Raw genomic sequence first — 22,900 nt, forward strand, 5'->3', positions numbered from 1 at the left:
TTCACCAACCAGCTGGTGCCTCGATATTCTCATACCAAACCAAAGCAAGGAGCAACATTCTCCACGGACCTTTCCTCCACAAACACAAAACAAAACCCCCCACATTTTCAGATCCAAGTTTATTAGCAGCAGACCAGCATTTTGAATAAAGGTATACTTAGCTCTCGAGACACAGGACAGAGGCTGTGGGCCTCACTGGCTGAGGGGTGGACGTATTATTGGGTCATTCAGCCCTCCCTCCCTGGATGGCCTCTGGCCCAGGCAATTGTAGCAACAAATTATAGGCAATGAACAAGTCAACATATTTAATTTGGAACATACAGGACAATTTATTGAAGTCAATCTCAAGCAAAATCTGAAATCAGTGGAATGTCATTAAAAACCTTTCCAAATTAATCCTCACAAAAGCAAAAAACACATTTGAATTCCAAAGTATTTGTAAAACAAAAAAGGTAACATCTCAGTAAATATAATATACAAAAATTATATGTTCCTACCAGCACAACAGTAGTAAGCAGCTTAAATGTTACAGGCAAGCCTAAATACACTATAACTAGTCAACAATAAGCTACCTATATACAGGTTAACCAAGCTTTGCACATTTCACACTGCAATAAAACATAGGCCAATCAACAAAATCCCCAAAATATCATGTATCTTGAAGTCTGTGTGGCAACATGAAGTCAATATACAGTAATGCCCTAGTGGAACACCCCCAGGGAAAATTAACACTAACCCCCTTAGTGTCACGCTTCTAACGAAGTCACAGAAACTCAAGAGATTGACTTTAGTGAATATTGATGCTTTGTTATTAAAGACTCAAGTCTCAAGTGATTTAGGCAAAATAACATTTCACAGGATCTACAAAGTTTATTACAGATAAACAAAGTACAGAAATAACCAATCTACAAAGGTCATTATCATAAAAGATCACAAGGAAATGAAAACAGAATCTGTAGGTATCTGTTGTGCAATATTACAAGTGGATACAAATGAACTTCTCATAACAATTCCAATTATGCACACACCCATGTGTATAAAAAGAATCTTATCAGCCAGTTGTAATAATCATCGTTCAGCATCTTGGTTGTCAGTGGCAATATGATTTTCTTTTTTAACATAGGGTATGCAACAGCACAAATGAAAGAAAGAGCGATATAAATGACAACAAAGTAAATTTTATCCAGTCCACTTCTAAACTGACAGGAATACCTTATAAATACCTCATCCAGGTAATTTTATGGGTACTGAGAGCCATTCACACATATCAGAAGTCTGTGGCTGGTAGGGAAGGGGAGTCCTGGAACTTGAAGGTGCTTTCTTGCCAATATGCAAATACAGCAATGTCACATAAGAAAACAGGGCTGAATAAATGACTTTGGCAACTATTCATCTTTTCCCTTTTCCTGACACGTTAATGACTCTCAGAGGCTACCCAAGGATAGGTAATTCTCTCCTCCCCCTTTACATATGTGTGCCACAAGCACCTGACCTTGTCACTTAAGCAATGGACTGACGAAAAAAGAACGGAAATGGTTTTTGAAATACACAGGTTATACCCGGCATTTCAGGAATGTAACGTAAGTGCAAATTTTTGTTTTTTTCCCTACACAGGCATATATTAAAAGGAAAGAAGGGGTGCTTGGTTGGGTTGACAAAATGACAAAATAAAGAACATACATAGGAAATATTCTTAAAAAGGCTGCTGGTATCTCATGCAGGCGTCTCCACCTCAAGTGTGTACATTATAAATCTGAGATATTTACTGTGAATAAGCTCTCCCATTTGCGGAACCTCACCTTTAATCCGAGTTAAAGAGGATAAGAGACTAGGCTATTTATTTTCAAAACAGTATATAAAACAATGCTTTCTACTTCATAAATTTTAAAATAACTGTTAAGGAGAATCTGAATAATTTCAAGTACTTAAAAAACCTGAATTCAATGAGGCAGAGGTCTCAGTGTTAAAGTGACTACTTCATACGAGTGGTAAACATTATCATCCCCCCGTTACCCCCTTTTCTCCCTGTGTCCCACCCCACATAAAAGTTGGTAGATTTCAGTATATACAAATTTCCAACTTTTCAATATTTGTTAATACCTGACAGAGCTATTCCCTAGCCTATCTGAAAATGGAAGCAAATTCTACTGTTTACAAATAACCAGAGACCAACTCTACGTGGCCGTGGGCCAAAGGAAATTGTCCCAAATGATCACTTCATGTCTGCAGCAACTTGGGAGGGGCTGGATGCATCAGCCTCCTAAGAAATAATTCAAGTCTAATGTGCACCGCCCGTAAAGCAACTTCCCCGTGTCCGTACCTCACACACAGGGACGTCCAACAGAAGCTTCCCAAGCTGTAAGGACTCCATGGTAACCTGTCTTCTTATCCCGTGGGGACATGGCAAGTGGCAGCACCTTGACTTTAAGGTAAATGCTAAAGGAAGAGCTTTGTATTTAAAAATGAAAGACAGGCAACAAATCCCGGGTAGTCCAGAGACTACATTCTGTATACCTGGCCTACCGTTTCCAAACTGCAGATCTAGGTTTGATCCTGATCGGAACACACACCATAGGACAAACTCCTCAAAAAGGAAACTACTTCATGAACCAGGAAACAAACTTGTCCAACAGCCTGCCCTGTCTGAGTCCTGTACGTGATTATCTCGGTTTCGTAACACTATTTACAGGCATGTTTCCAAATATTTGGAAATGGCAGAAGGGAACTGGGAGCAGTCTTACCTGCCCCATTGTTTTTTTCAGTTTTTAGATATATTGCTGACTTGAACACACAGAAATCTCCAAGTTTCAATGATTCTAGAAGTCAGCCTAGTCTATAATTTAGGCCAGACCATTTTTGAGAATTAAGACAGAGTGGGAACTTGTTAAAACAAAAATGAAAGTAAACACCACCTCACCCTTAACTCTAGTCCTGATTAGACACTTAAGAAGTCAGTCACGTCCTCCGGCTGCTTCAGCCTTCCAGGAAGAAGGGCCCATCATCCCGCCTCTGGGGCCAGCTCCCGGCAGCTCTCCTGATTCCTCAGACCTGGCCAAGGTCCAGCCCCCCCCATCCACTGCACAGTGCCTGGAGTTTTCCCCAGGATTTTATCTTTAGTTGTTACTGATCCAATTTCTGAAGCTTTATGCTGCTGATCAAAAATCTTACACTCACTCCTTCCTCCAAAGAATTAACATGAGGTTAAAAAAAAATACCATTATCCCATGCTGCTTTATTTCATTTTTGGACAAGAATAAAAATCAACCTTTTATGCTCTGACCACATATAGATTTAAAAGTTAATAAATACCACCCTCAGACTATGAGTGAGCAATGTCTTTTGGAATATTTCATTGATGAAGCACAGGCAAGCACACATAGTATGCACACACAAAGCACAACTTACTTTTTTTCTGTTCCCAGAACCTGCAGCTTTACAATATATAAACTAAGTCAGCAGTGACACTGGGGGTGTAAGGAGAGCTCCTTGGCACTGGGTAACTAAACCCACTTTTTAGACCCTTAAAGAACATTCATGGACAAAGACTCCAGAGCTATGTATGGTTCGCTATTGTTTTCTACCCTGATTTATGAATGGCAGAACAATCCTGTTAGTCTTCCACCCCCACCCGCAAAAGATTAGGAAATCTCAACAGAGCTCTGTTATAGATAAACCAACAAAACGTGACACAATGAAGAAGCTGCATAAAAACATTTAAACCTAAGGTATCTGTAGTATTTGGATATACCCTGGCTTACCATATAAAAGTCATCAGATATTAAATAGCACTAAGTCCAAAAGAAAGCAAGGAGATAAGTTTATGTTAGATACTATTTCAACAAGAGGTGCATTTCAAATATTAAAGGAAATCCTTCATGTTAGTAAGTTTAAAACTGCAAACATTTATCATATACATATATAAAATAAAGTTTTAGTATGATAAAACGTAGATTTTTCTTAAATTATTTTTTAAAAGGACATCAAACTACGTAATCGCTCAAGAGCAAAGTTCAGTGTTTCGTGAGCTGTAATTCATGTTACTTGTAGCAATTATGGTTGGTAACATGTACAGCATTTTCCATTTTGCTCTTTCTTTTGGGACCATATCTAAGCAATAGAACTGTTGGAGGCCCAATAAGTTACCTCAGAATTAATTTCTGGAATAGGCAAATGGCAGTTTAGGAGCTTAAGTAAAGGAAATGTAGTGTTTTGTTTTGTTTTTTTTTACAAGAGAAAATCCAGTATAATTACACATTTACATACCAAAAAAAAGGAGAGGCACAAAACAGATTTTTTTCCTTTTTTCCAGAGGAGAGCTCTAAATTGATAAGAAAAAGGAACACACATAACACAACTGAAGGAATGTGGTGGAGCATCTATACTCCCTACCTTCGTAAGGTTACTAGGTACTTCTTGAGGGAAAATAAATGCTACCAGGTACCAGCAATTGTTAAGCAGTCAAAATTCACAAGAAAGTTAACGTTCATTCAAGCTAATTCTAGAGTTCTACTTAGTACAGTGTTACAACAATGTCTGACATTACTAATTATTTCATACAAGGAATACTGGAATATACATATTCCTAAGCATTAAAAGCAAGTGAGTTTTGTGGGCAGACACCTTAGTACACTTGCATCTGAGATCCAAGCATCGCAGCCCACCGTTTCCGCTAACACTGCTTTCTCGGGAGCTTTCCCTAAGTACTTCCTAAGACGAAGTGTGTTTGTGTGGCTCTTATGTATCCTGTAGAAGTGCTTACCCTTCCTCAATGGGGGCAATTTTAAGTACTGGATAATATTTAATAGAAATTGTTTACATAATTTTGGGATGCCCTCCAAATTAGGAACCAAACCAAAAAGAGCTATTCAAATACAAACTAAAATTAATTTGAGTAGTTTTTCACCAGGAAACATGACTGAGTGGTCAGCTGACAAAGGGAATGCTTGATTAGGAGAGGGAAGCAGAGACAGAAAGTAAAATGCCCATAATTGTCTTCAAGTCAGACCAAGGTCTACATTAAATTGGACAGAAAATGGTGCTTACACGAGCCAACTTTTGGTTTGTGCCTTTCATCTCCCTTTACCTGCCTTTACCAGAGTGTCAAGATAACAGGAATGACCATTCTAACTGCACTCACGTCCACATAAACGCACTTCATCAAAAATACCCACTGGCAATGGAAAACTTTTCTTCAAAACAAAAACCCCAAAACCACATCATATACTTTTCTAGGTAAAGTTATCATCTCACAAAGCCCAGCTGGTTTAAGACCACAGAGGTAAAACCCACTGAGGCATTTTGCTGTCAAGAGGCCAAGTTCGATCCTCCCACAGAACCTTCTCTAAGACTATGAAAGACATTGTGAAGGGAAAGAGAAGTTAGCCTACCTACTGCTCAGTAAAGAGGTATGTAAAGATCGTCAGACCCTTTTCTAGAGGGCTTTCTCCAATTCCTACTTAAAACACACACACACATACACTGATTAGACTATCTGAACTACACTTCTCAAAATTTAAAAAAATGAAAATAAATAAAGGAATGATGGCTAGTTTTGCTTTTTACACTCAAGGAAGACATCCTAGATTTTAAATTTATCTCATTAACAAAACTTTCTTTCTGTTTGTTCGTATTTTAAAAGCGAACACATCTCTTTTTCCAGCTGCAAAGGCATTGAAGCACAATAAAAGGCAAGAAAAGACCAAGGGAATTGAACCCTTCACAAAAGAATCCCCGAACCCACAGAACAAAACAGAAAACCCAGCTACCGTCCCCTGCTGCTGCCTGCGGGTACGGGTTCCCCGTTTTCACTGTAATAAGGCAGTTCTGACGGCACAAGCTGTATGCACTGCAGCAGTCTCTCCTACTAATGCATTCTTTATTTACTTTTTGCTTTTCCTTTTTCTTCATTTAAATAAAAAGGAAATCACCACCCATTTATTCTTTCACTTCTTCTCCACGATCTTGTGATTCCAATTTACATTTGATCTTGCTCCAGTATTGTGACGACACAGGAGACAGGGGGTCATGTTCCGCGCAGCAGAGACGACCTTCCAGCGCAGAGGGGACCAGGGCCCCCTTGTCATGATCTTTACAAAAGGAATGTGGACAGAACTCACAGAAGGAGACAGCCGCATTGCCGCACTCATCGCACCGATGCCGTGGGCACTCCCACTTTCCTAACGAGCGGGCGGGAAGAACGAGAGGGGCCCACGTTAGTGCCTGTCTTGTTAGTGCTGTGCAAAACTCAAGTGCCGCCTTCTCTGATTGGAGACCGAATTCAACTGAATAGCATCCCAAATTTCAGCCACGCACGCACACGTCTGGCTGGGTGTACTATGTAAGTATGGGCGTGAGATACTATCCAAAGTACTCACCTATGATAATAATACAGAAGAAACCAATCCTTGCTGGCTCACAGGTATCCCAAATTTGCAAAGAGAGATTTTCACTAGCATTAATTTTTGTTTGCTATGGTTGTTTGTTCTATTCAATGTTTCCTATCCCACGGCTCCACTAAGGAGAGTGGAATATATTCTGAGTTACATACAGCTGGCAAAAACGCAAGTCAGACAAAGGGTCTTAAAGTTCTGGCTTACCATACGGGGGCTGAGTCAGGTTAAGGCATAGGAGGTGGTATGCTTTGGGACAGTCTTTTTTGTCACACATGACCAGCTCTCCATCATCTCCACACTGAAAACAGTAATCTTCATGCATCTGCTTTGGTTCAGTTTTGATTTTTCGTCTCTTCTGCTTTAACTTCGCATTTTTTGCCTTTTCCTCAGTTGTTGCCATACACGCCGACTGGCAGGAGAAAGGACCGGTTTCAGTGATCAGAGCGGAGGAAGCTTTACACAGAAGGGACGATCCTACGACACATTCATTTAAATTCATCTGTTGTTCAATTAACTAAAAACACCAGGGGACTCAGCCCATAACAGCCCTATAATAAAAATAAGACTTCATTTTCACTGACTTTTAAATAAGGTGCTTTTTTCCCTCAATTGCAAGGACACTGAGAGATATAATTCACATACCATAAAAGTTACCACTTAAAGTGTATCTAATTCAGTGGTTTTAGGATATTGTGAATTTTTTAAAGTTTTCAAAAAGGATTTTGCTAACTTCAAATTCAATCAGAAATACAAATACTTTTCCAGAACAGATCTTACTAAGACATGCTTCATTAGAAAGGCAGACTCTAAACCTTGGGTAAATGCAACTGAAGATCTGTGAACTAAGCCAGGTGCCCATGTGCCAGCATTTCCCTGACATGGTCATAAATAAATGTCTTCAACAGCCCCACTCCTTCCTTATTTCCTGTTGGCGTGGGGAGCTGCCTGCACAACTGACCTTTGGCCGCACTCCCAGAAAACCACTGCAGTTATCTGCCCCACAGTGGCACTCTGTTCTGCCGTTGCCCAAACAATCCAGGTTATAATTAAAAGTTAATTCCTTCCCTAAAACATAAGAGAAATAATTATTCATATTCAAGTCATGGGGAAGAGAAAAGCTACCATAGATACACTCTCATAATGAAAAAAGAGACAATTGATATGAAGACTTTTTGCTCCCCCCCATGTTCTACATTGAAGATAGTGATGGACAAAAAACAAAGAAAGAAAAAAAAACGTAGAGGAAAACACCCTCAATCCACCAATGATTACAGCAAAAACAAATATTCTACAAAAGTCGTCATATGCTTTTCACTGAAGTGGGCAAAAACTGTAACAGAGAATCTGAAATCTGTGTTTAAGAAAATTGGGTTCTAGTTTAGCTCTCTTTTCTAAACGAACAATATGATTGTGGAATTGTGATGACACTATTTCCTGTAATTAGTGCCTTATGTTATGATCAGAAAAGAGTTCAAAGTTTTGTGAAAACAACAAAGATTCAAACTAGGAGACCCAGGCGTTCTATCAGCTGGGCTTGAACAATTCACGATGAGTCTTTAAATCTTTTTCAGCTACAGCATTTCTCTTCTCACCCATTTTTCTACAAACTGAAAGGGGAAACTAAATTTTGCTGTTAAGATGCTGGATGGGTAAGGAAAAATAAAGCAATAACTCTAGCTTCTGAAGCCTTTAATGTCTAATTTGAAACAGATTAATCTTTCAAACTAAAACAACAACAAAACCCCTCACAAACAAACCAAGAAACCAGCGGATGTCAACATAGGCTTTTAATACTTTAAAAACAAAAACAAAAGCTTAACCATCTGGCTACATCTGGTTACATTATATAGACAGCACTGTGGAGAATTAACTCAGTAGGATGATGGACGCACAGAATTCTGTAATATCCTCTCTTACATAAAGGCTCTTGCTAAGCTCCCTTTTGCAGGTTACAGATTTTTACTTATTACTGGCAGAGAACAATTCTAATAACAATTCTAAATATAACCCTTTATCTTACTTGAATAACTATTTGAACATCAAACCTTAAAGAATATCCTGCCTTCAAAGAATATATGTGCTTCCTCAGGGGAAGTGGGGGACGTGGGGAGTAAGTTACTGTTTTACCTGCAGGAATATCACAAAGAGCAAACAGTCCAACTCGAACATCTCCATTCACTGTCCACTTCTGTGTTTCACAGTTCGGATTACAACTGTGGTTCATGAAGCGAGAATAATTTCCTTTAGGGCCAGCATCAATTATACGGTCCTTCAGAAAGAAAAGAAATGAAAGGTCCTTTTGACATAAAACTAAATACAAACCTATAACAGAAACATCCACCTCAGTCAAGAGCCACAGGGCAGCAAGCAGCATTCTGCTACCAGCTGATGTCTGACAACTGACAAACCCGAAACGTGGCACTCTCTGTGCAATTTACCAAGTTCTCTACTGTACTTGATGACATTCAAATCAAAGCAATCAAGATAGAGTGAAATTTAGTTTCTTGTTAAGTTTGTTTCTAGAAACAATCAGATCATAGAATAATGCTACTTAGAAGATTAGCTGGCCATGAGTTTAAGGAAGTATTTCTGATTTGAGAGCTCTGCGTTCAGATAGCTACTGGTGATGGCGTTTTGCTGTTGGTTCTCCCTTCCTACTCTGAGCAAGAAGCAAAACTAGCATGGGGGTAGGTGGCTGAGAGTTCAGGCCATAAAGAGGAAGCAGGGCAAAGGAGAAACCTCTCCTCTGAATAAAGACTTTCAGATTTGACTGATGGAAGGGCTATAGTTTGGGATGTACTCTCTAGTAGTTATCTATTTGTTCTATTTTTACTTACACTCAAGTTCAAAATACAATAAAAATCTCAGCATTTGGCCTCCTGATAATCTAGATAAGCTCTAGAGGACAGAGCCTCCCAGGTGTCATCAAGATGGCTGCAGGTGTCACTGGCAGTGAGGATAGGATTTAAGGAGCCAATCAGCAATCATAAATAAGTGGCATTTTATGTTTATGAAATGTATGTTCACGAAAGTTGCAAAACTTTCAAACAATGGCATATCAGTCAAAATAATACTTCTTTTAAACGATCTCTAGTTTTTCCTTTTAATGATATTCTGACTCAGTTTTAGCGATAGCCTGGAAAGCAGGAAGCATGGGTACTAATCTTGACTCTTCATCATTAAATGGTAACAAGATATTCAACAAATCACTTATCACGGCTGGACCTCAGTTTTTTGTCCTCTGTCAATCAGAGGACTGTTGAGAAATTAAGTGAGAAAACTGGTGTAATGTGCATCAAATAGAACTTACAATTACATGTATTAAACTAGCAGTTTTACTGTCATTTTTCTTATGACAGCATTCATTTTCCCTAACTCATTAAAAAAAGTTTAAACATGCAGAACAATTTTTAGAGTTAGAATTTTTGCTTAATCAGAACTTTAATGGTGGTTTATAACTTAGAATTACAGAACTCATTCTCTCCTTCAGTGATAAGGAAACTGAGGGCCAAGTCTTTCAGTGGCTAAGAAGAGCCGGAACTAAAATCCAGCTATGTTAACCCTAATCCTGGTTAGCTTTTCACAATGCTGTGTCACATGACATGTGCAAGGCTTCAATAATCATTATTTTGTACTCTGGTATAATTAGCACATTATAATGGGTAAGCACTCTGGCTACTGCCAATCATTATACTTTGCCTGAAAAAATCTAATTAGAGGAAACTGAGTTCAACCTAAGACTATGAAACGAAAACAAAAAAAATCCCTTTTTCTTACAAAAAAAAAGCAATTTTACCTTGGTAACAGTTAACATATAAAAATTAGTTACACTGTTCTCGTGGGCTCGCTTGATTCGCAATCTGCATTCTTCTTCATCAATTAATTCGCCAACATATTCATTTACAAATTCACCCTGCAGAGAAGCATGCAATATGTAAATGTGAAATCAGTGTATTATATCAGAAAGCATTCCTTAATACCACATGTATAATCCAAGAGAATTAACCAAAAAGAATCCTAGAAACATAACTTAAATCCTAGAAACAAACAGTTGCTGTTATTTGTGGGCATTCAGGCGGCACGATTTTTCTTGTATCGGTGCCTCAAAATGCAATAATCTGCTTGTCTTTTTTTCCTGATAGTATTATTTCTATAGTCCAAGTATATCACTGGGATCTGGGGATAAGCCTACTTCGAGCCTTGAAAGTTGGATCGTAACAGACTTTACTAGCTTGTAGCTTTGGAGGTAAGACCTGGAAAAGATCTGACTCAAACACATGAGCTCTTTTTTTTTCTTAGTTAATTTTTTATTTTGAACTAATTATAGGCATTCACAGGAATTTACAAAAACAGTGCATAAAGGGTCCATGTACCCTTCAGTTTTCTTCAATGGTAACATCTTACATAACTATAGTACAATATTAAACCAGAAAACTGATCTTGGTACAAGCTACAAAACTTATTCATATTTTACCAATTTTCACACGCACTCATTTACATGCATGTGTGTGTATGTGTAGTTCTACGGAATTTTATCAGGTGTAGTACATCATGTAAGCACCACAATCAAGATACAGAACTGTTCCATTGCCACAGACACCCCTTGTGCTACTCCATTATAATCACAGCCATCCTCCATCCGTCCTCCACCCCTTCCCATCCCTAACCTGTTCTCCACCTCTATAATTCTGTCACTTTGAGAATGTTCTGCAAATGGAATCAGACCGATTTGAGACTGGCTTAACGAAGAAAGAAAAAAAAAAACCCTCAACCTAATTCTCTTGAGATCCCTCCAAGTTTTTGTGAGTATCAACAGTTTGTTCTTTTTCACTGCAGATAGTATTCCACAGTATGGATGTATCGATTTGTTTAACCATTCACCTGAAGAACATTTGAATTGTTTCCAGATTTTTGCTATTATAAATAAAGTTGCTATGGACATTCGGGTAAAAGTTTTTACGTAGACACAGGTTTTTACTTCTCTAGGGTAAATGGCCAGGAGTGCAATTTGTTGGGTAATACGGTGAATATGTGTTTAATTTTTAAAAGAAACTACCAAACTATTTTCTAGAGTGGTTGGTATCATTTCACATTCCCACCACACATTGCCAATGCATGAGATCCAGTTTCTCCATAACTTTGCCAGCATTTGGTATGGTCACTATGTTTCATTTTGCTGTTTTTTATAAAATAAGAGTCTGCAATTTCTGTAATAAGAGTTAAAAAAATTACTGGGATCAATTGGAAGGAACCACCCTAACTTCCCATACGTAAGTCTTTTTGCTTGGTGGTCTGCTGTTAGTGAGATTAATGAGGAACACCAGTCTGCTTCAGGGAGCTACATAGTTGTTTCAACTGGGGAGTGGTCACCACAAAAGCTGACCTCTAGGTTTTTCTCCCATTTTCACTGACTGTACAGCTATGACAAAAAATGAAATTAGAAAAAGAAACACATTTCAGCTGTAACTGCAATACCGTAATACAACTGTTTGTTTTCTCCACTTTTTCTTCCAGTCCTTTGTAATGAAGGACATAGGATGGTCGTGCACCTTCATGTACGATGCACTGTCAGCTTTAAGGGGCTTGTACCACATCCAACCAGGACTCTGACATCAGCTGATGAACAACATTCTGCACTATCACATGGTATCACCGGCCACACAGGTAGAAGATTTCATTGCCACCTTGGCTGCAATGCCACCTAGTGTTACCATACAGCAGCCTCCTTTTGTCCACAGGAGATACGGACCAAGAGCCCCGGTGGATGCCTGAAACTGAGGATAGTATAAAGCCCTATGTACATTATGTTTTTTCCTATACATACACACCTATAATAAAGCTTAATTGATATATTAGCCACAGGAAGAGATTAACAACAAAAAATAATAAAATAGAATAATTATAATATGCTGTAATAGAAGTTACGTGAATGTGGTTTCTCTCTCTCAAAATATTTTATTGTACTGTACTTACCCTTTTTGTGATGATGTGAAATCATAAAATGTCTTATTAGGTTGAGAACTTCCACCTTTTCACTTAAAGGAAGCGCTTTATGACTTATTTTTGGCATGTCCAAATTGCCAGCATCCCTACTCTTGTATTTTGGGGACATTAAGTAAAGTAAGGGTGACTTGAACAGCAGCACTGATTCCCAATCTGATGACCCAGACGGCTGTAAGTGACTAATGGTCAGGTAGTGCATACAGTGCAGACGCGGGACAAAGGAACGAGTCCCGTCCCAGGCAGGGCAGAGTGGGATGGCGTGCGATTTTATCACGTTACTCAGAACAGTGCTCAATTTAAAACTTATGAATTGTTTAATTCTGGAAAATTTCCATTTAATGTTTTTAGACTGTGGTTGACTGCAGGTTAACTGAAATTGCGGAAAAGGTGGGGACTACTGAACTATTTCACGGCAAGTTTTCTTTAATGAAAACCTATAAAGCAGAATTTCAACCAAATCAGCTATACTTCACCTTTTCCACATATTGATTTTCAAGATAAAGATTTCATTTGAAGAAATGGTTCTGTGGCTTTAAAAGCTTGAGAACCATTTATTATGGTTTATATTTACTATTCTATGAAAATGAGTAAATATAGAAAAATTAAAGTGCTGATATCAAACACGAGTGTAAGTTTCATAAACTTGATACCATTGTGAATAAATACTTCTAGATATTTTGTAAAAGAAATAATTTATATGGTCCAAAGTGACAAATCTTTAGCCTCAAATCTTTAGCCTTATTGGACTTAAAACCATTAACTGTGAATTCAATTGTGAACAAAAATAACGTAAAAACCTTTAAAAATGCTAGAAATCTGTCCTTAAAGACTGTGGCAAAAAAGACAGGGTATAATTCAGTATTTAATATGTATTTTTTAATTTCTAAGAAAGAATCTTCATAGTGCCATGTTTGACTCTGGCTCATATTTTCAGAATTTCTTATGTGTGAAAAGAAGGGGACTGACTGTGTACACGCAATTTCGTACTTGGCTTCTGTCCCCTAAATGTGCCAACATGTTTCTACAAAGTCTTTATGATTATGCTTCTTAGTAACTGTATATTTCTAGCTATTTTGTAAAAGATCAAGTAATTGTCTTACATTAGCAACTCCAGGGCTAAATGAAAGGCAGAATAATCCTGATTATATTTTCTTTTCTCTTAATTATAGTTGACCCTTGAACAACACAGGTTTAAATTATGCAGGTCCACTTACGTAGATTTTTCTTTTTCCAATAAATACCTGTACTATTTTCCATCTGTGGCTGGGAGTCCACGGATGTGGCAGGCTGACTGTAGGTATTGAGGTACATCATTTTATATAAGGAATTGAATTATCCTCGGATTTTGGTGTCTGTTGGTGTGTGTGTGTGCGTGCGCGTGCGTCCTGGAACCAATCCCCCGAGGAACAACTTAAGTTTTGGGGGAAGTCAAATATTATGTGAATTTTTGACTGTGTACGGGGAGTCAGTGTCCCTACCCTCTGTGGGGTTCAAAGGTCAACTGACCTTTAATTTAATTTTAATAATTTAGAATATGTTTAATTTAATAAATTACAATATGTTTTAGAATAAATGCAGCTACTATTAAAAGGTGTTAGCAAATTTTCAGGATGACTCCAAACACTCCCCTGAAATCACAGGCAAAAATCTGTATGAATGACATGCATGGTATTAAATATAGTAAATCCTACTGGCTCTGCCTTCAACATGTCAGCAATCCAACCAATTCTCTCCGGCTCAACTACAACCCTAGTAGTCTACACCACCACATATCTCTCTTGGATTATAACGATCTCCTTTTTATCACTCTTTCCCCCCATGACCATAAAGTCTCCCTACTACAGCCAAGGTTATTCTTTTGAGACGCACGTGTGGCGGGCAGACTCTTAAGGCGGCTCCCAAGCCCCTGGCCTCCTGCTGTTCACACACTTGTGTGATCCTCTTCTGCTGAGTGGGCAGGACCTGGGACTTGCTTCTAATCAACAGAATATGACAAAGGCGACAGGGGATATGTGTTTACATGGGTTTGCTACACTGAGTCTTTAGCATCCATCTTGCTAGAGTGTCTTTCTCCCCTTGGCTGTAAGGAAGCAAATAGCCATGTTGGGGAGCCCCATTCGGCAAGGAATTGCAGGAAGCCTCTAGAAGCTAAGGGCAGCAAAACACCAAATGAAACCCCCAAACACCTGAAGCTCTCAGACCCACAGGCACAAAGAACAGAATTCCCACAACTGCCATGCAAACAGGGAAGTGGATCCTTCCCTGGTTGAGGCACAAGAATGAGAACCCAGCCCCGGTTAGCACCTGGACCCAGCAAAGCATCCCCTGCTCTCCTGACCCATAGAAATGGTGAGATAAAACATGTCTGTTAATGTTTTAAGTTACCAAATTTGTGGTAATACTATTATGCAGAGAAAACGAACACATTAAGTCTCAGATCAAGCTATTCCCTACTAAAATCCTCTAGAAACTTTCCATTCTGTGGCCTATAAGGCCCCATATGACCTAACCCCTGGCAACCCTTCTTTCTTCATCTCCCACCTACCGTTCCTCTCCTTGTCACTCTTTTTCAGGTATACTAGCTTCCTTGCTGCTCCTGGAGCATGCTAAGGCCTTTGTACTTACTCTTTTCTTGGTATGTATCACCATGGCTTTCTCCCTCACCCAGTCACGTAAAATGTCACCTCCTTAGGCCTTCCTTAACCAATCGATTAAAAATAATAATACCTGTCACCAATATCCCCTTTGACAGCTTTAATTTTCTTAGCAGCTTTTAGTGGTACTCAACATTATATATGAAGTCGAACAATTAAGTTGGCGAACTCATCCTAGAAAAAGTGCTACATGCCTCATTGCTGAATATCACTACAGTCACCTTCGAAGTACTCCCCTTGGGAAGCTATGCCCTGATGCCAGTGCCTAGTCCACCCTTCAAAGCAATTTTGGAACTTTTTTTCTGGAATGCCCATCAGAGCTGTTGTCATATTACCCTTGATGTCCTGAATGTCATCAAAATGTCTTCCTTTCAATATTTCCTTTATCTTTAGGTAAAGAAAGAAGTCATTGGGGGCCAGATCAGGTGAGTAGGGAGGGTATTGCAATACAGTGATTTGTTTACTGGCTAAAAATTCCCTCACAGACACTGTCGTGTGAGCTGGTGCATTGTCGTGATGCAAGAGCCATGAATTGTTGGGGAAAAGTTCAGGTCATCTAACTTTTTCATGCAGCCTTTTTAGCACTTCCAAATAGTAAACTTAGTTAACTGTTTGTCCAGTTGGTACAAATTCCTAATGAATAATCCTTCTGATAGCAAAAAAGGTTAGCGACATTGTCGCAACAAGTTCGTGAACTTAATTGTCAGACCTAGTATCTGTTTATTATCAGTCTATACCATGTTTCCCTGAAATTGAGACCTAGTCGGACTATCAGCTCTAATGCGTCTTTTAGAGCAAAAATTAATGTAAGACCTGGTCTTATTTTACTATAAGACCAGGTATAGTATAGTATAGTATAATATAGTATAATATAATATTAGTACAATATAATGTAATACCGGGTCTTATATTAATTTTTGCTCCAAAACACGCATTAGAGCTGATGGTCCGGCTAGGTCTTATTTTCGGGGAAACATGGTCGTAGTCCCACAAAGGTGTCTTGTTCACTATTGTTTTCCAAATGCCTAGAATACTACCTGCCACACACAAGCTTAACAAACATGTGCTGAATGAATGGGTTCACCTCATGCAACCTATAGAAACAGGTAAATGAAGATAGATGATCGAGAACGTTCACTAGAGCCAGTGTCCATGGTCCGAGCGCTGCAGCAAGCCCAGGAGGCAGGCTGCACGTGTGTGTGTGTGTGTGTGTGTGTGTGGCGTAGGCAGCACCATGGAGGCAAAGAGGCTGCTGCAAGATCGTGGGGGCACACGGAGTGCGGCAGGACAGCACTGCTGCAGGTGTCCGCCCAGGACTTCCAGCCCGGGAGTTGTGTCCCCACCGTGTCTGAGAACTGCACCGGGAGCTTGGAGATGATAAGTGACGCACTGAGCTCAACATGTGGGTCACTTCAGGTTCCTCTTTTAGGATAACTTCAGGCCCCTGGCTTATCCTGATTCAGACGCTGTGCCTGTCTGCTTTGAACATTAGCTGACCAGAAACTCTGGACAGTGTCCTCAAGAAGTGGCAAGGGGAGACTCAGACGTTTTGCCCAGTGCCAAGGTTGGCTGTAAACTGGACATGCGGACCCACCTGGCCACCCTGAGGGAGCTGTCCAAGCAGAGGCTTATCCCTGCTCCACATGAGCAGGTAGGACTGCTGACCCCTAACCTAATCCCAACCTAGACCTCTGACCCTAGACCTCTGACCCTCTCAAGCTCTGGTTTGAAAACACCCTACTTTGCTCATCCCTTTCCCTGGCCTCTGACCTGGTCCCTTGACTTACTCCATCCTTCCAGGGCACTGTGCTGGCCAAGCAGGTGGGGGCCGTGTCCTATGTGGAGTGCTCTTCCCGGTCCTCTGAGCGCAGCGTCAGGGATGTTTTCCATGTGGCCACAGTGGCCGCGGCCATAGGCAGCTTCGCCGTACTGACTCACGCCGGGGACTGCAGCGATCTGCTCAGCTGGCAGGATGGCCAGACCAGGCAAGATACACAAGGATCGAGCCAAGAGCTGCAACCTCATGTGAGGGGCTGGGTGGGGCAGGGTCGGGGGGTGGTGAGGGTACAACTGTTCCCCTGCCTGCACCGGGGCTTCCTGATCTCCCGACTCTGGCTGGGACTTCAGGGCAGGTTGAGTGAGCAGTTCTCCTGGGCAAGAGGGCCGGAGGCAGAGGTGCCGCCATTCCCCACATCCTCATTCCCCTCTTCTCTACAGGAAGCTGAGGGAGTTAGCAGGGCAGGAACCTGGGTCCAGAGTTAGGATGGGGCCGGGGGGTTGGGGAAGCTGGCAGCGAGCAGTGACTGGCTGAATCTCAGTATATGAAAGGTGCCATCCCTCCCTACCCCCAGTCCCATATCCTGGTTCTAGCTTCCTTCCCTAAGGAAAGTGTCCATTTCATGACTTTCCCTTTTCCTCTCCTCTCACTTCTACAGCTGTTCTCAGTCATCCTAATCTCTAGGCAACATGCACTAAATTAAACAGCAAATTGAGAAGCCCCTCCCCCATCTACCCACCCATCCTAGCTCCCTCCTCACCTTTGTCCAACAGTCCCCAAATAAAGCCCACGCCCATGGCAAAAAATAAAAAAAAATAAAAAAAAATCACTACAGAATTAAGTATGTGTGTATGTGTGTATATATGTACAAATATAAATAAATTTATATATATAAATTTACTGGAAAATACGTTAAATTATGGTACATTTTACTATGGAATAAAATGAGACTTAACAGGAATGAGGTGAAATCTGTACGTACTGCTATAAAGATATACTTATGATATATTAAATGGGAAAAAAATAATATATATGATCATACTTGTTTTAAAAACCCTACAAATATGGAATATATGAATATGTATTTGTAAATGCATTTATGTTAATAACTGCATAGAAAAAGTTCTAAAAGGCTATATAGCAACCTATTAACAATGGTCATCTGTGGTGAGGAGACCAAGAATTGAAGGGATGAAGGAGGCATTTCACTCTATTATCTTTTTTGCATTGTTTGATTTTCTTTCATCATAAAGGTGATTTTAAAAAATGTAGAACTATGGCAAGAGTAATTTAAAATTCTGACTAGGTCCATCTTCTCTCAGTGAATACCTCTCCGTGTCCTACATATTGGCACTAAGCAAGCAGGGGGAGGGCATGGAAGTGGGAGCAGGGCAGGGGACTTGTTTTAAAATGCAGATTATTCTGTCCCGGATATTTCACTAAGACACTGTTTTTAACAAGGACCACGGGAGATTCTCAGGATCTCTGAAGTTTGAGAGCCACTGTTTGAATAGTAGGATTTACTGGTGTTATTTATTTTTCTTTGAGTTATTTGCATTTAAAAATTTTCCTGCAATCGATATGCATTTCTTGTGTTAAACAGAGACCACTTTGAAAAATTGCCTCAAAGTATAAGAATGAAGACAAAGGGTTAAAGATCTCAACTTTTCGCAGTTGTTTTTGTATATATAATCTAATCTGAGACCAACAACAACCTTAAATATATAGGGCGGGAATTACCCTGTCCATGTTAGAGATGAGGACACCGAGGCTCTGGGAGGTTAACCGTCTTGGGTGTGGTCCCTGGCTAATGGATAATGATGTTGGAGCAAGATCTCAGGTTTGCTAATTTCTACCTCAGTACATTCTTAATTTTACTATTTTGCCTTTACTAAGTCTTTTAAATCTACTTTGCTTAAGCAAGTAAAAAAATACTTCAAATAGAAAATGACGAATGTCCCTTTCTCTTTTTTTTTTTAATGACTGATCATAAGACACTCAAAGTTTATGTGTAGTTTATCATTACCTCTTCCTACTGTTTCTTCTGTGCTTAAGAAGTACCAAATTCTCAACTTGGGAAGTTTCATGATTCTGCCATGAGCCCCTATGTTTTATCCCTACTGAAGCATCTCTACGAGGCATAGGTCCTGGTCTTTTCCACTCCACCACTGCCCTCCCCCGTCCCATGCTACCTTCTTAATACTCCTTTTGGTCCTGAGGCCCCAGCCTCTTCGCTCGGTTTTGATGATTTCTGCATCAGGGTAGAGCCTCTTTGTGAAGCACTGGTTCTGGCAACGGTCTCCAGCTGGGCACACCTGCGGGTGACACTCATACTGCAACATTCTGTTGAGACACGCTGATTCCAAGCCGCAAGGGTTTTCATCAGCTGGCTTGCAGTTACAGCGGGGAATCTCAGACAGGTCTGCAACCTGGATCTGTACCTTTCCTATTACTTTGTTAGCCTAGAAAACAAAATCACAAATGAGAGGGAAGAATTTGAACAGGAACATTAGAAACGTCCATGCTGTTCTTGGCTTTGCTACTGTCTTGTGGCATGACTATGAGAAAGGTACTTTCTCTTAATTGTAATTTCCCCAAGAATAAGCTAAGAATAATAACTACCTCTTCTTAGTTGACAAAAATATCAGGACCTGATGTAAATTCTTACTTATTTACCCTGTGTATTTCTCCTTCTACTAGTTGATCGAAATTTCGTAACTGAAAACAACTGTGGGCTGTCTGGAAGACAAGAGCTAACTATCTCAATTCTCGTTTGATTATAGGATAACCTGGTAGAGCAGAAACAGGATTTTCCATCAAACATATTGCTCCTAGGTACAGGCGGGCTTATCCAAGACCTCAGCCTTGCAGCACACAACTCCAGCTTCCATTTGATGCTTCCAACAAAAGCTCAGTTTGTTTTACATAAGACAGGGTGGTAATCAGCAAAAGTTTTCACAAGTCAAAAGGGCCTTCTTAACTACTAAGAGAGTACCGCATTTCATCTTGCCTGTCAAATACCAATGTTTTCATGGGTAAAGACTCACTTTGATGTGTTTGTAAGGAGGAGGTTTTCTTGAGTTTTTTTCAAGCTCTATTGCTTCTTTACTTTCTCTTTGTGCTTTCAATTCCTGGAAACGTTTTGCAGCTTCTTCCAGTGCTGCCAAAAGACCAAACAAAGTATGCAAATACCAAAAAACAAACAAAAACCCTTATGAGAGTAGTTTTACACTTCTCCAATGCACTGAATCTAGCCTGAGGTTTTCTTTTTAAAATTATATTCTGGAAATAACCATTTACCACCAGGGTAGGGTAACTCTGAAATAGGATATGACTCATTTACGGCTGAACACTGCTCTGTGCAAGCTGCTGCCTCGGAAAAGAGGTCCTACTTCAATGATCAGAGGTTTCCAAGTGAACCCAAGAGAACCATTTTACCTCGAACTAGATTTACATTCATTTTACTCTTACCCAGAAAACCAAACTTCCTGGTAACTCATGGCAAAAACAGTTGTAAGGCTCTTCAAGGGAAGCTTTTACCACTCTTGAGCTAAAGGAGCTTCACTTGATGAAGACTACTCCCAGGAAAACCTCTGTTTGTAGAAAGATCACTGAAAAAACTCCTTTCACATACAAAGCAGAGCCTACTATGCTGAAATGTATTTTTCTACTTGATTAGATTCTGATATGGTTCTAACGGGATTAGAGACTTATGGACCCTGGATCATAAGGCCTGGTGAAAATTCTCTAATACCAGAAACGTTTCATATGCAAGTTAGAAGATGATGAAACATCAACCTCAGAGTCTTAGTTTTGAGCCACGGTAAACATCACCCAACTTACCTTTTTTGAAGGTCTTGTTAATACTAGTCTGTCCCTCGGCAAAGTTTTTGTCTCCTTCAACATAAGGGAACACTCTGCCCTGGTGCACCCAATAGTAGTCATGAGAACCAAAGAAGAACACAGGGAAGTCCCCCACGTCATGCTTAAGGCCCTGGATGTTCAGTGGCACAGACCTGGGATTGCAGATCTCTGCTGGCCACCATCTGAAAACAAAAGCAGTTTTAGACAAGAGGATGAAAACCACACTACTCTTTACATGACTGACAGGAGCGGAAAAAAAGGTTTTGTACTTTGCAATTTTCATTCAGACTCTAAGGACACAAAAATATTTTGTTTAACCCTGTCCAAACCGCACATCATTTAAAAATATATTAACAAATTCATTAATGAAATGATGAACACAGACTAAACAAACAAGGCCCTAAATGCCCAATCTAGTTTGTTTCTTTAAAAAAATTAGTATTTGATATTTACAAAAGAATATATACCAGGAAAATATATGCTATAGAATGTAATAATAAAATAACAATGAACCCACTATCCAACTTAAGAATTAGAATTTACCAATACTATTCCAAACCCAGTTTCAATCCTAGAAAAGTCATGTTTTTCCCCAAACTTGGCATTCTTAAAACCAACATTGTTTTTCAAAGTGTAAAAGTTTATTTCTAGTAGTCAAGGGAATTATTTGAGAATAAACCGCTCCTATAGTAAAGAATGACCACTCCTATTCAAATCAGCATTTTCTGACTCTCTAATCAACCAGGGTAAATACTTCTTGGTCAAATGTACTAGGTTTATATCAGTGCGTTTCAGAATCTAATTCATCTTAGATCATAATAAACATGGGCTGTAGGACAGAATGAAATGTAACTGTTTCATGCAATAATGACTGAATACCACAGCAATCACTAAAGGAAACCATCTGTGAGGCACATTTGACCGTTTCCAGCAATAGGGCAAGTCAGGAATTAAAGTGTGAAGCTTTCGTAGTATGTAAAATCATCAATATGAACAGTAAAAACACAAAAACAAAATATTTTCAGTTTCTTATAGCATGGTCACACCCCAGAGTTACAGTGTAGACCTTGAACATGCTTCATCTAATAGATACCCTGCTGTTTATCTAAGAATTAATTAGACATGTGGGTAAGAGTCTGTGCTCAAATTAGTCAAACAAAACAACACTATTTTGTGTAGTAAGTATTTGGTTTCCCCTCAAAGTAGGCTAGGAAATGGTTATTTCTAAAGCATTTTAGTGTATTTAATATATACATGAGAATTGCATTCACTAGGTCAATTAGGAAGAGGCACACTCTCTGCCAGAGGCTTTTCCAGGTCCTCATATTTCCCCCAGGAAGCACCACATTACAGTAACTAGTTATTGAAAAGAAACAGCTTCATGTGGCCCAGCTGGGCTGACTGGAAAAAAAATAAAGAATTAGTTCATGGGTGAAAGTCTTTGCAAAATTTACAAGAATCTGACCTGCATATAAAATCACTGGAGCACAGCTTTGGGTTTCTTTAAACTGCAATGTGATTAAAACTTGAGCATTAAAATTAAATTAAGGCAAAGATATTTTCATATTCTTAACTTTTTAAAAAAATGAAATATGTCACGTACACCATGGTGACTATAGTTAATCATACTGTACTGTATTGCATATTTGAAAGTTGCTAAGAGAGTAGATCTTAAAAATTCTCATCATAAGAGAATTTTTCTCATCATAAGAAACCATGTGAGGTGATGGATGTTTACTAGATTTACTGTGATCATTGTGCATTATATACAAATAATATTGACTCGTGTTGTACACGTGAAACTAACATGTTATGTCAGCTACGTATTTTTTTAAAAGCCAAAAAGATTAAATAAAAAGGAAATATTCTGAACTTTATTTGAAGATCTGAAGGCTTCTTACACGGTTTTAGGTATTTCTTTTCCAGGAATGTCGTTTCAACTATCAAACCCACACCCGTCCCCACCCCAAAAAAGATATATTTTTAATTATAAAAGCAGTGTGTGTGTGTGTGTGTGTGTGTGTGTGTGTGTGTTTCTTTTAAAAATTAAAACAATGCAGAAATGTGTAACAGAAAAATTGAAAATGCCTCCCCTTGTATCTCATGCCTCAGACTACTAACATTAGATGTATTTCTTTCCAGGTATTGAAAACGTATTATTCTAGATCTACAATTTTTAAAAATTACATAAACACATGGAAAGATAATGT

General features: G+C 39.3%; 1 protein-coding gene across 10 annotated transcripts in view; it reads right to left on the minus strand.

Annotated features, from left to right (window-relative positions):
* Positions 1 to 304: 304 nt before the first annotated feature.
* NSD3 (nuclear receptor binding SET domain protein 3) overlaps positions 305 to 22,900 on the minus strand; it is a 105,965-nt gene continuing 83,369 nt past the window's right edge. For 8 of the 10 annotated variants that reach the window (XM_074329632.2, XM_074329631.2, XM_019748085.3 and 5 more), the window contains 8 exons: positions 20,670 to 20,872; positions 19,874 to 19,986; positions 19,019 to 19,288; positions 10,189 to 10,305; positions 8,520 to 8,661; positions 7,351 to 7,457; positions 6,597 to 6,801; positions 305 to 6,176 (listed from right to left, as the gene is read on the minus strand). In XM_074329632.2, coding sequence (XP_074185733.1) covers positions 5,935 to 6,176; positions 6,597 to 6,801; positions 7,351 to 7,457; positions 8,520 to 8,661; positions 10,189 to 10,305; positions 19,019 to 19,288; positions 19,874 to 19,986; positions 20,670 to 20,872 — 1,399 coding nt within the window. In that variant the 3' untranslated portion in view covers positions 305 to 5,934. The remainder of the gene's footprint in view (positions 6,177 to 6,596; positions 6,802 to 7,350; positions 7,458 to 8,519; positions 8,662 to 10,188; positions 10,306 to 19,018; positions 19,289 to 19,873; positions 19,987 to 20,669; positions 20,873 to 22,900) is intronic. The other 2 variants (XM_019748084.3, XM_019748082.3) reach the window with 1 other exon arrangement.

This window comes from Rhinolophus sinicus, chromosome 16 (assembly GCF_057876585.1).
Source record: "Rhinolophus sinicus isolate RSI-liver-muscle chromosome 16, RSI-T2T, whole genome shotgun sequence".
Lineage (NCBI taxonomy): Eukaryota > Metazoa > Chordata > Mammalia > Chiroptera > Rhinolophidae > Rhinolophus > Rhinolophus sinicus.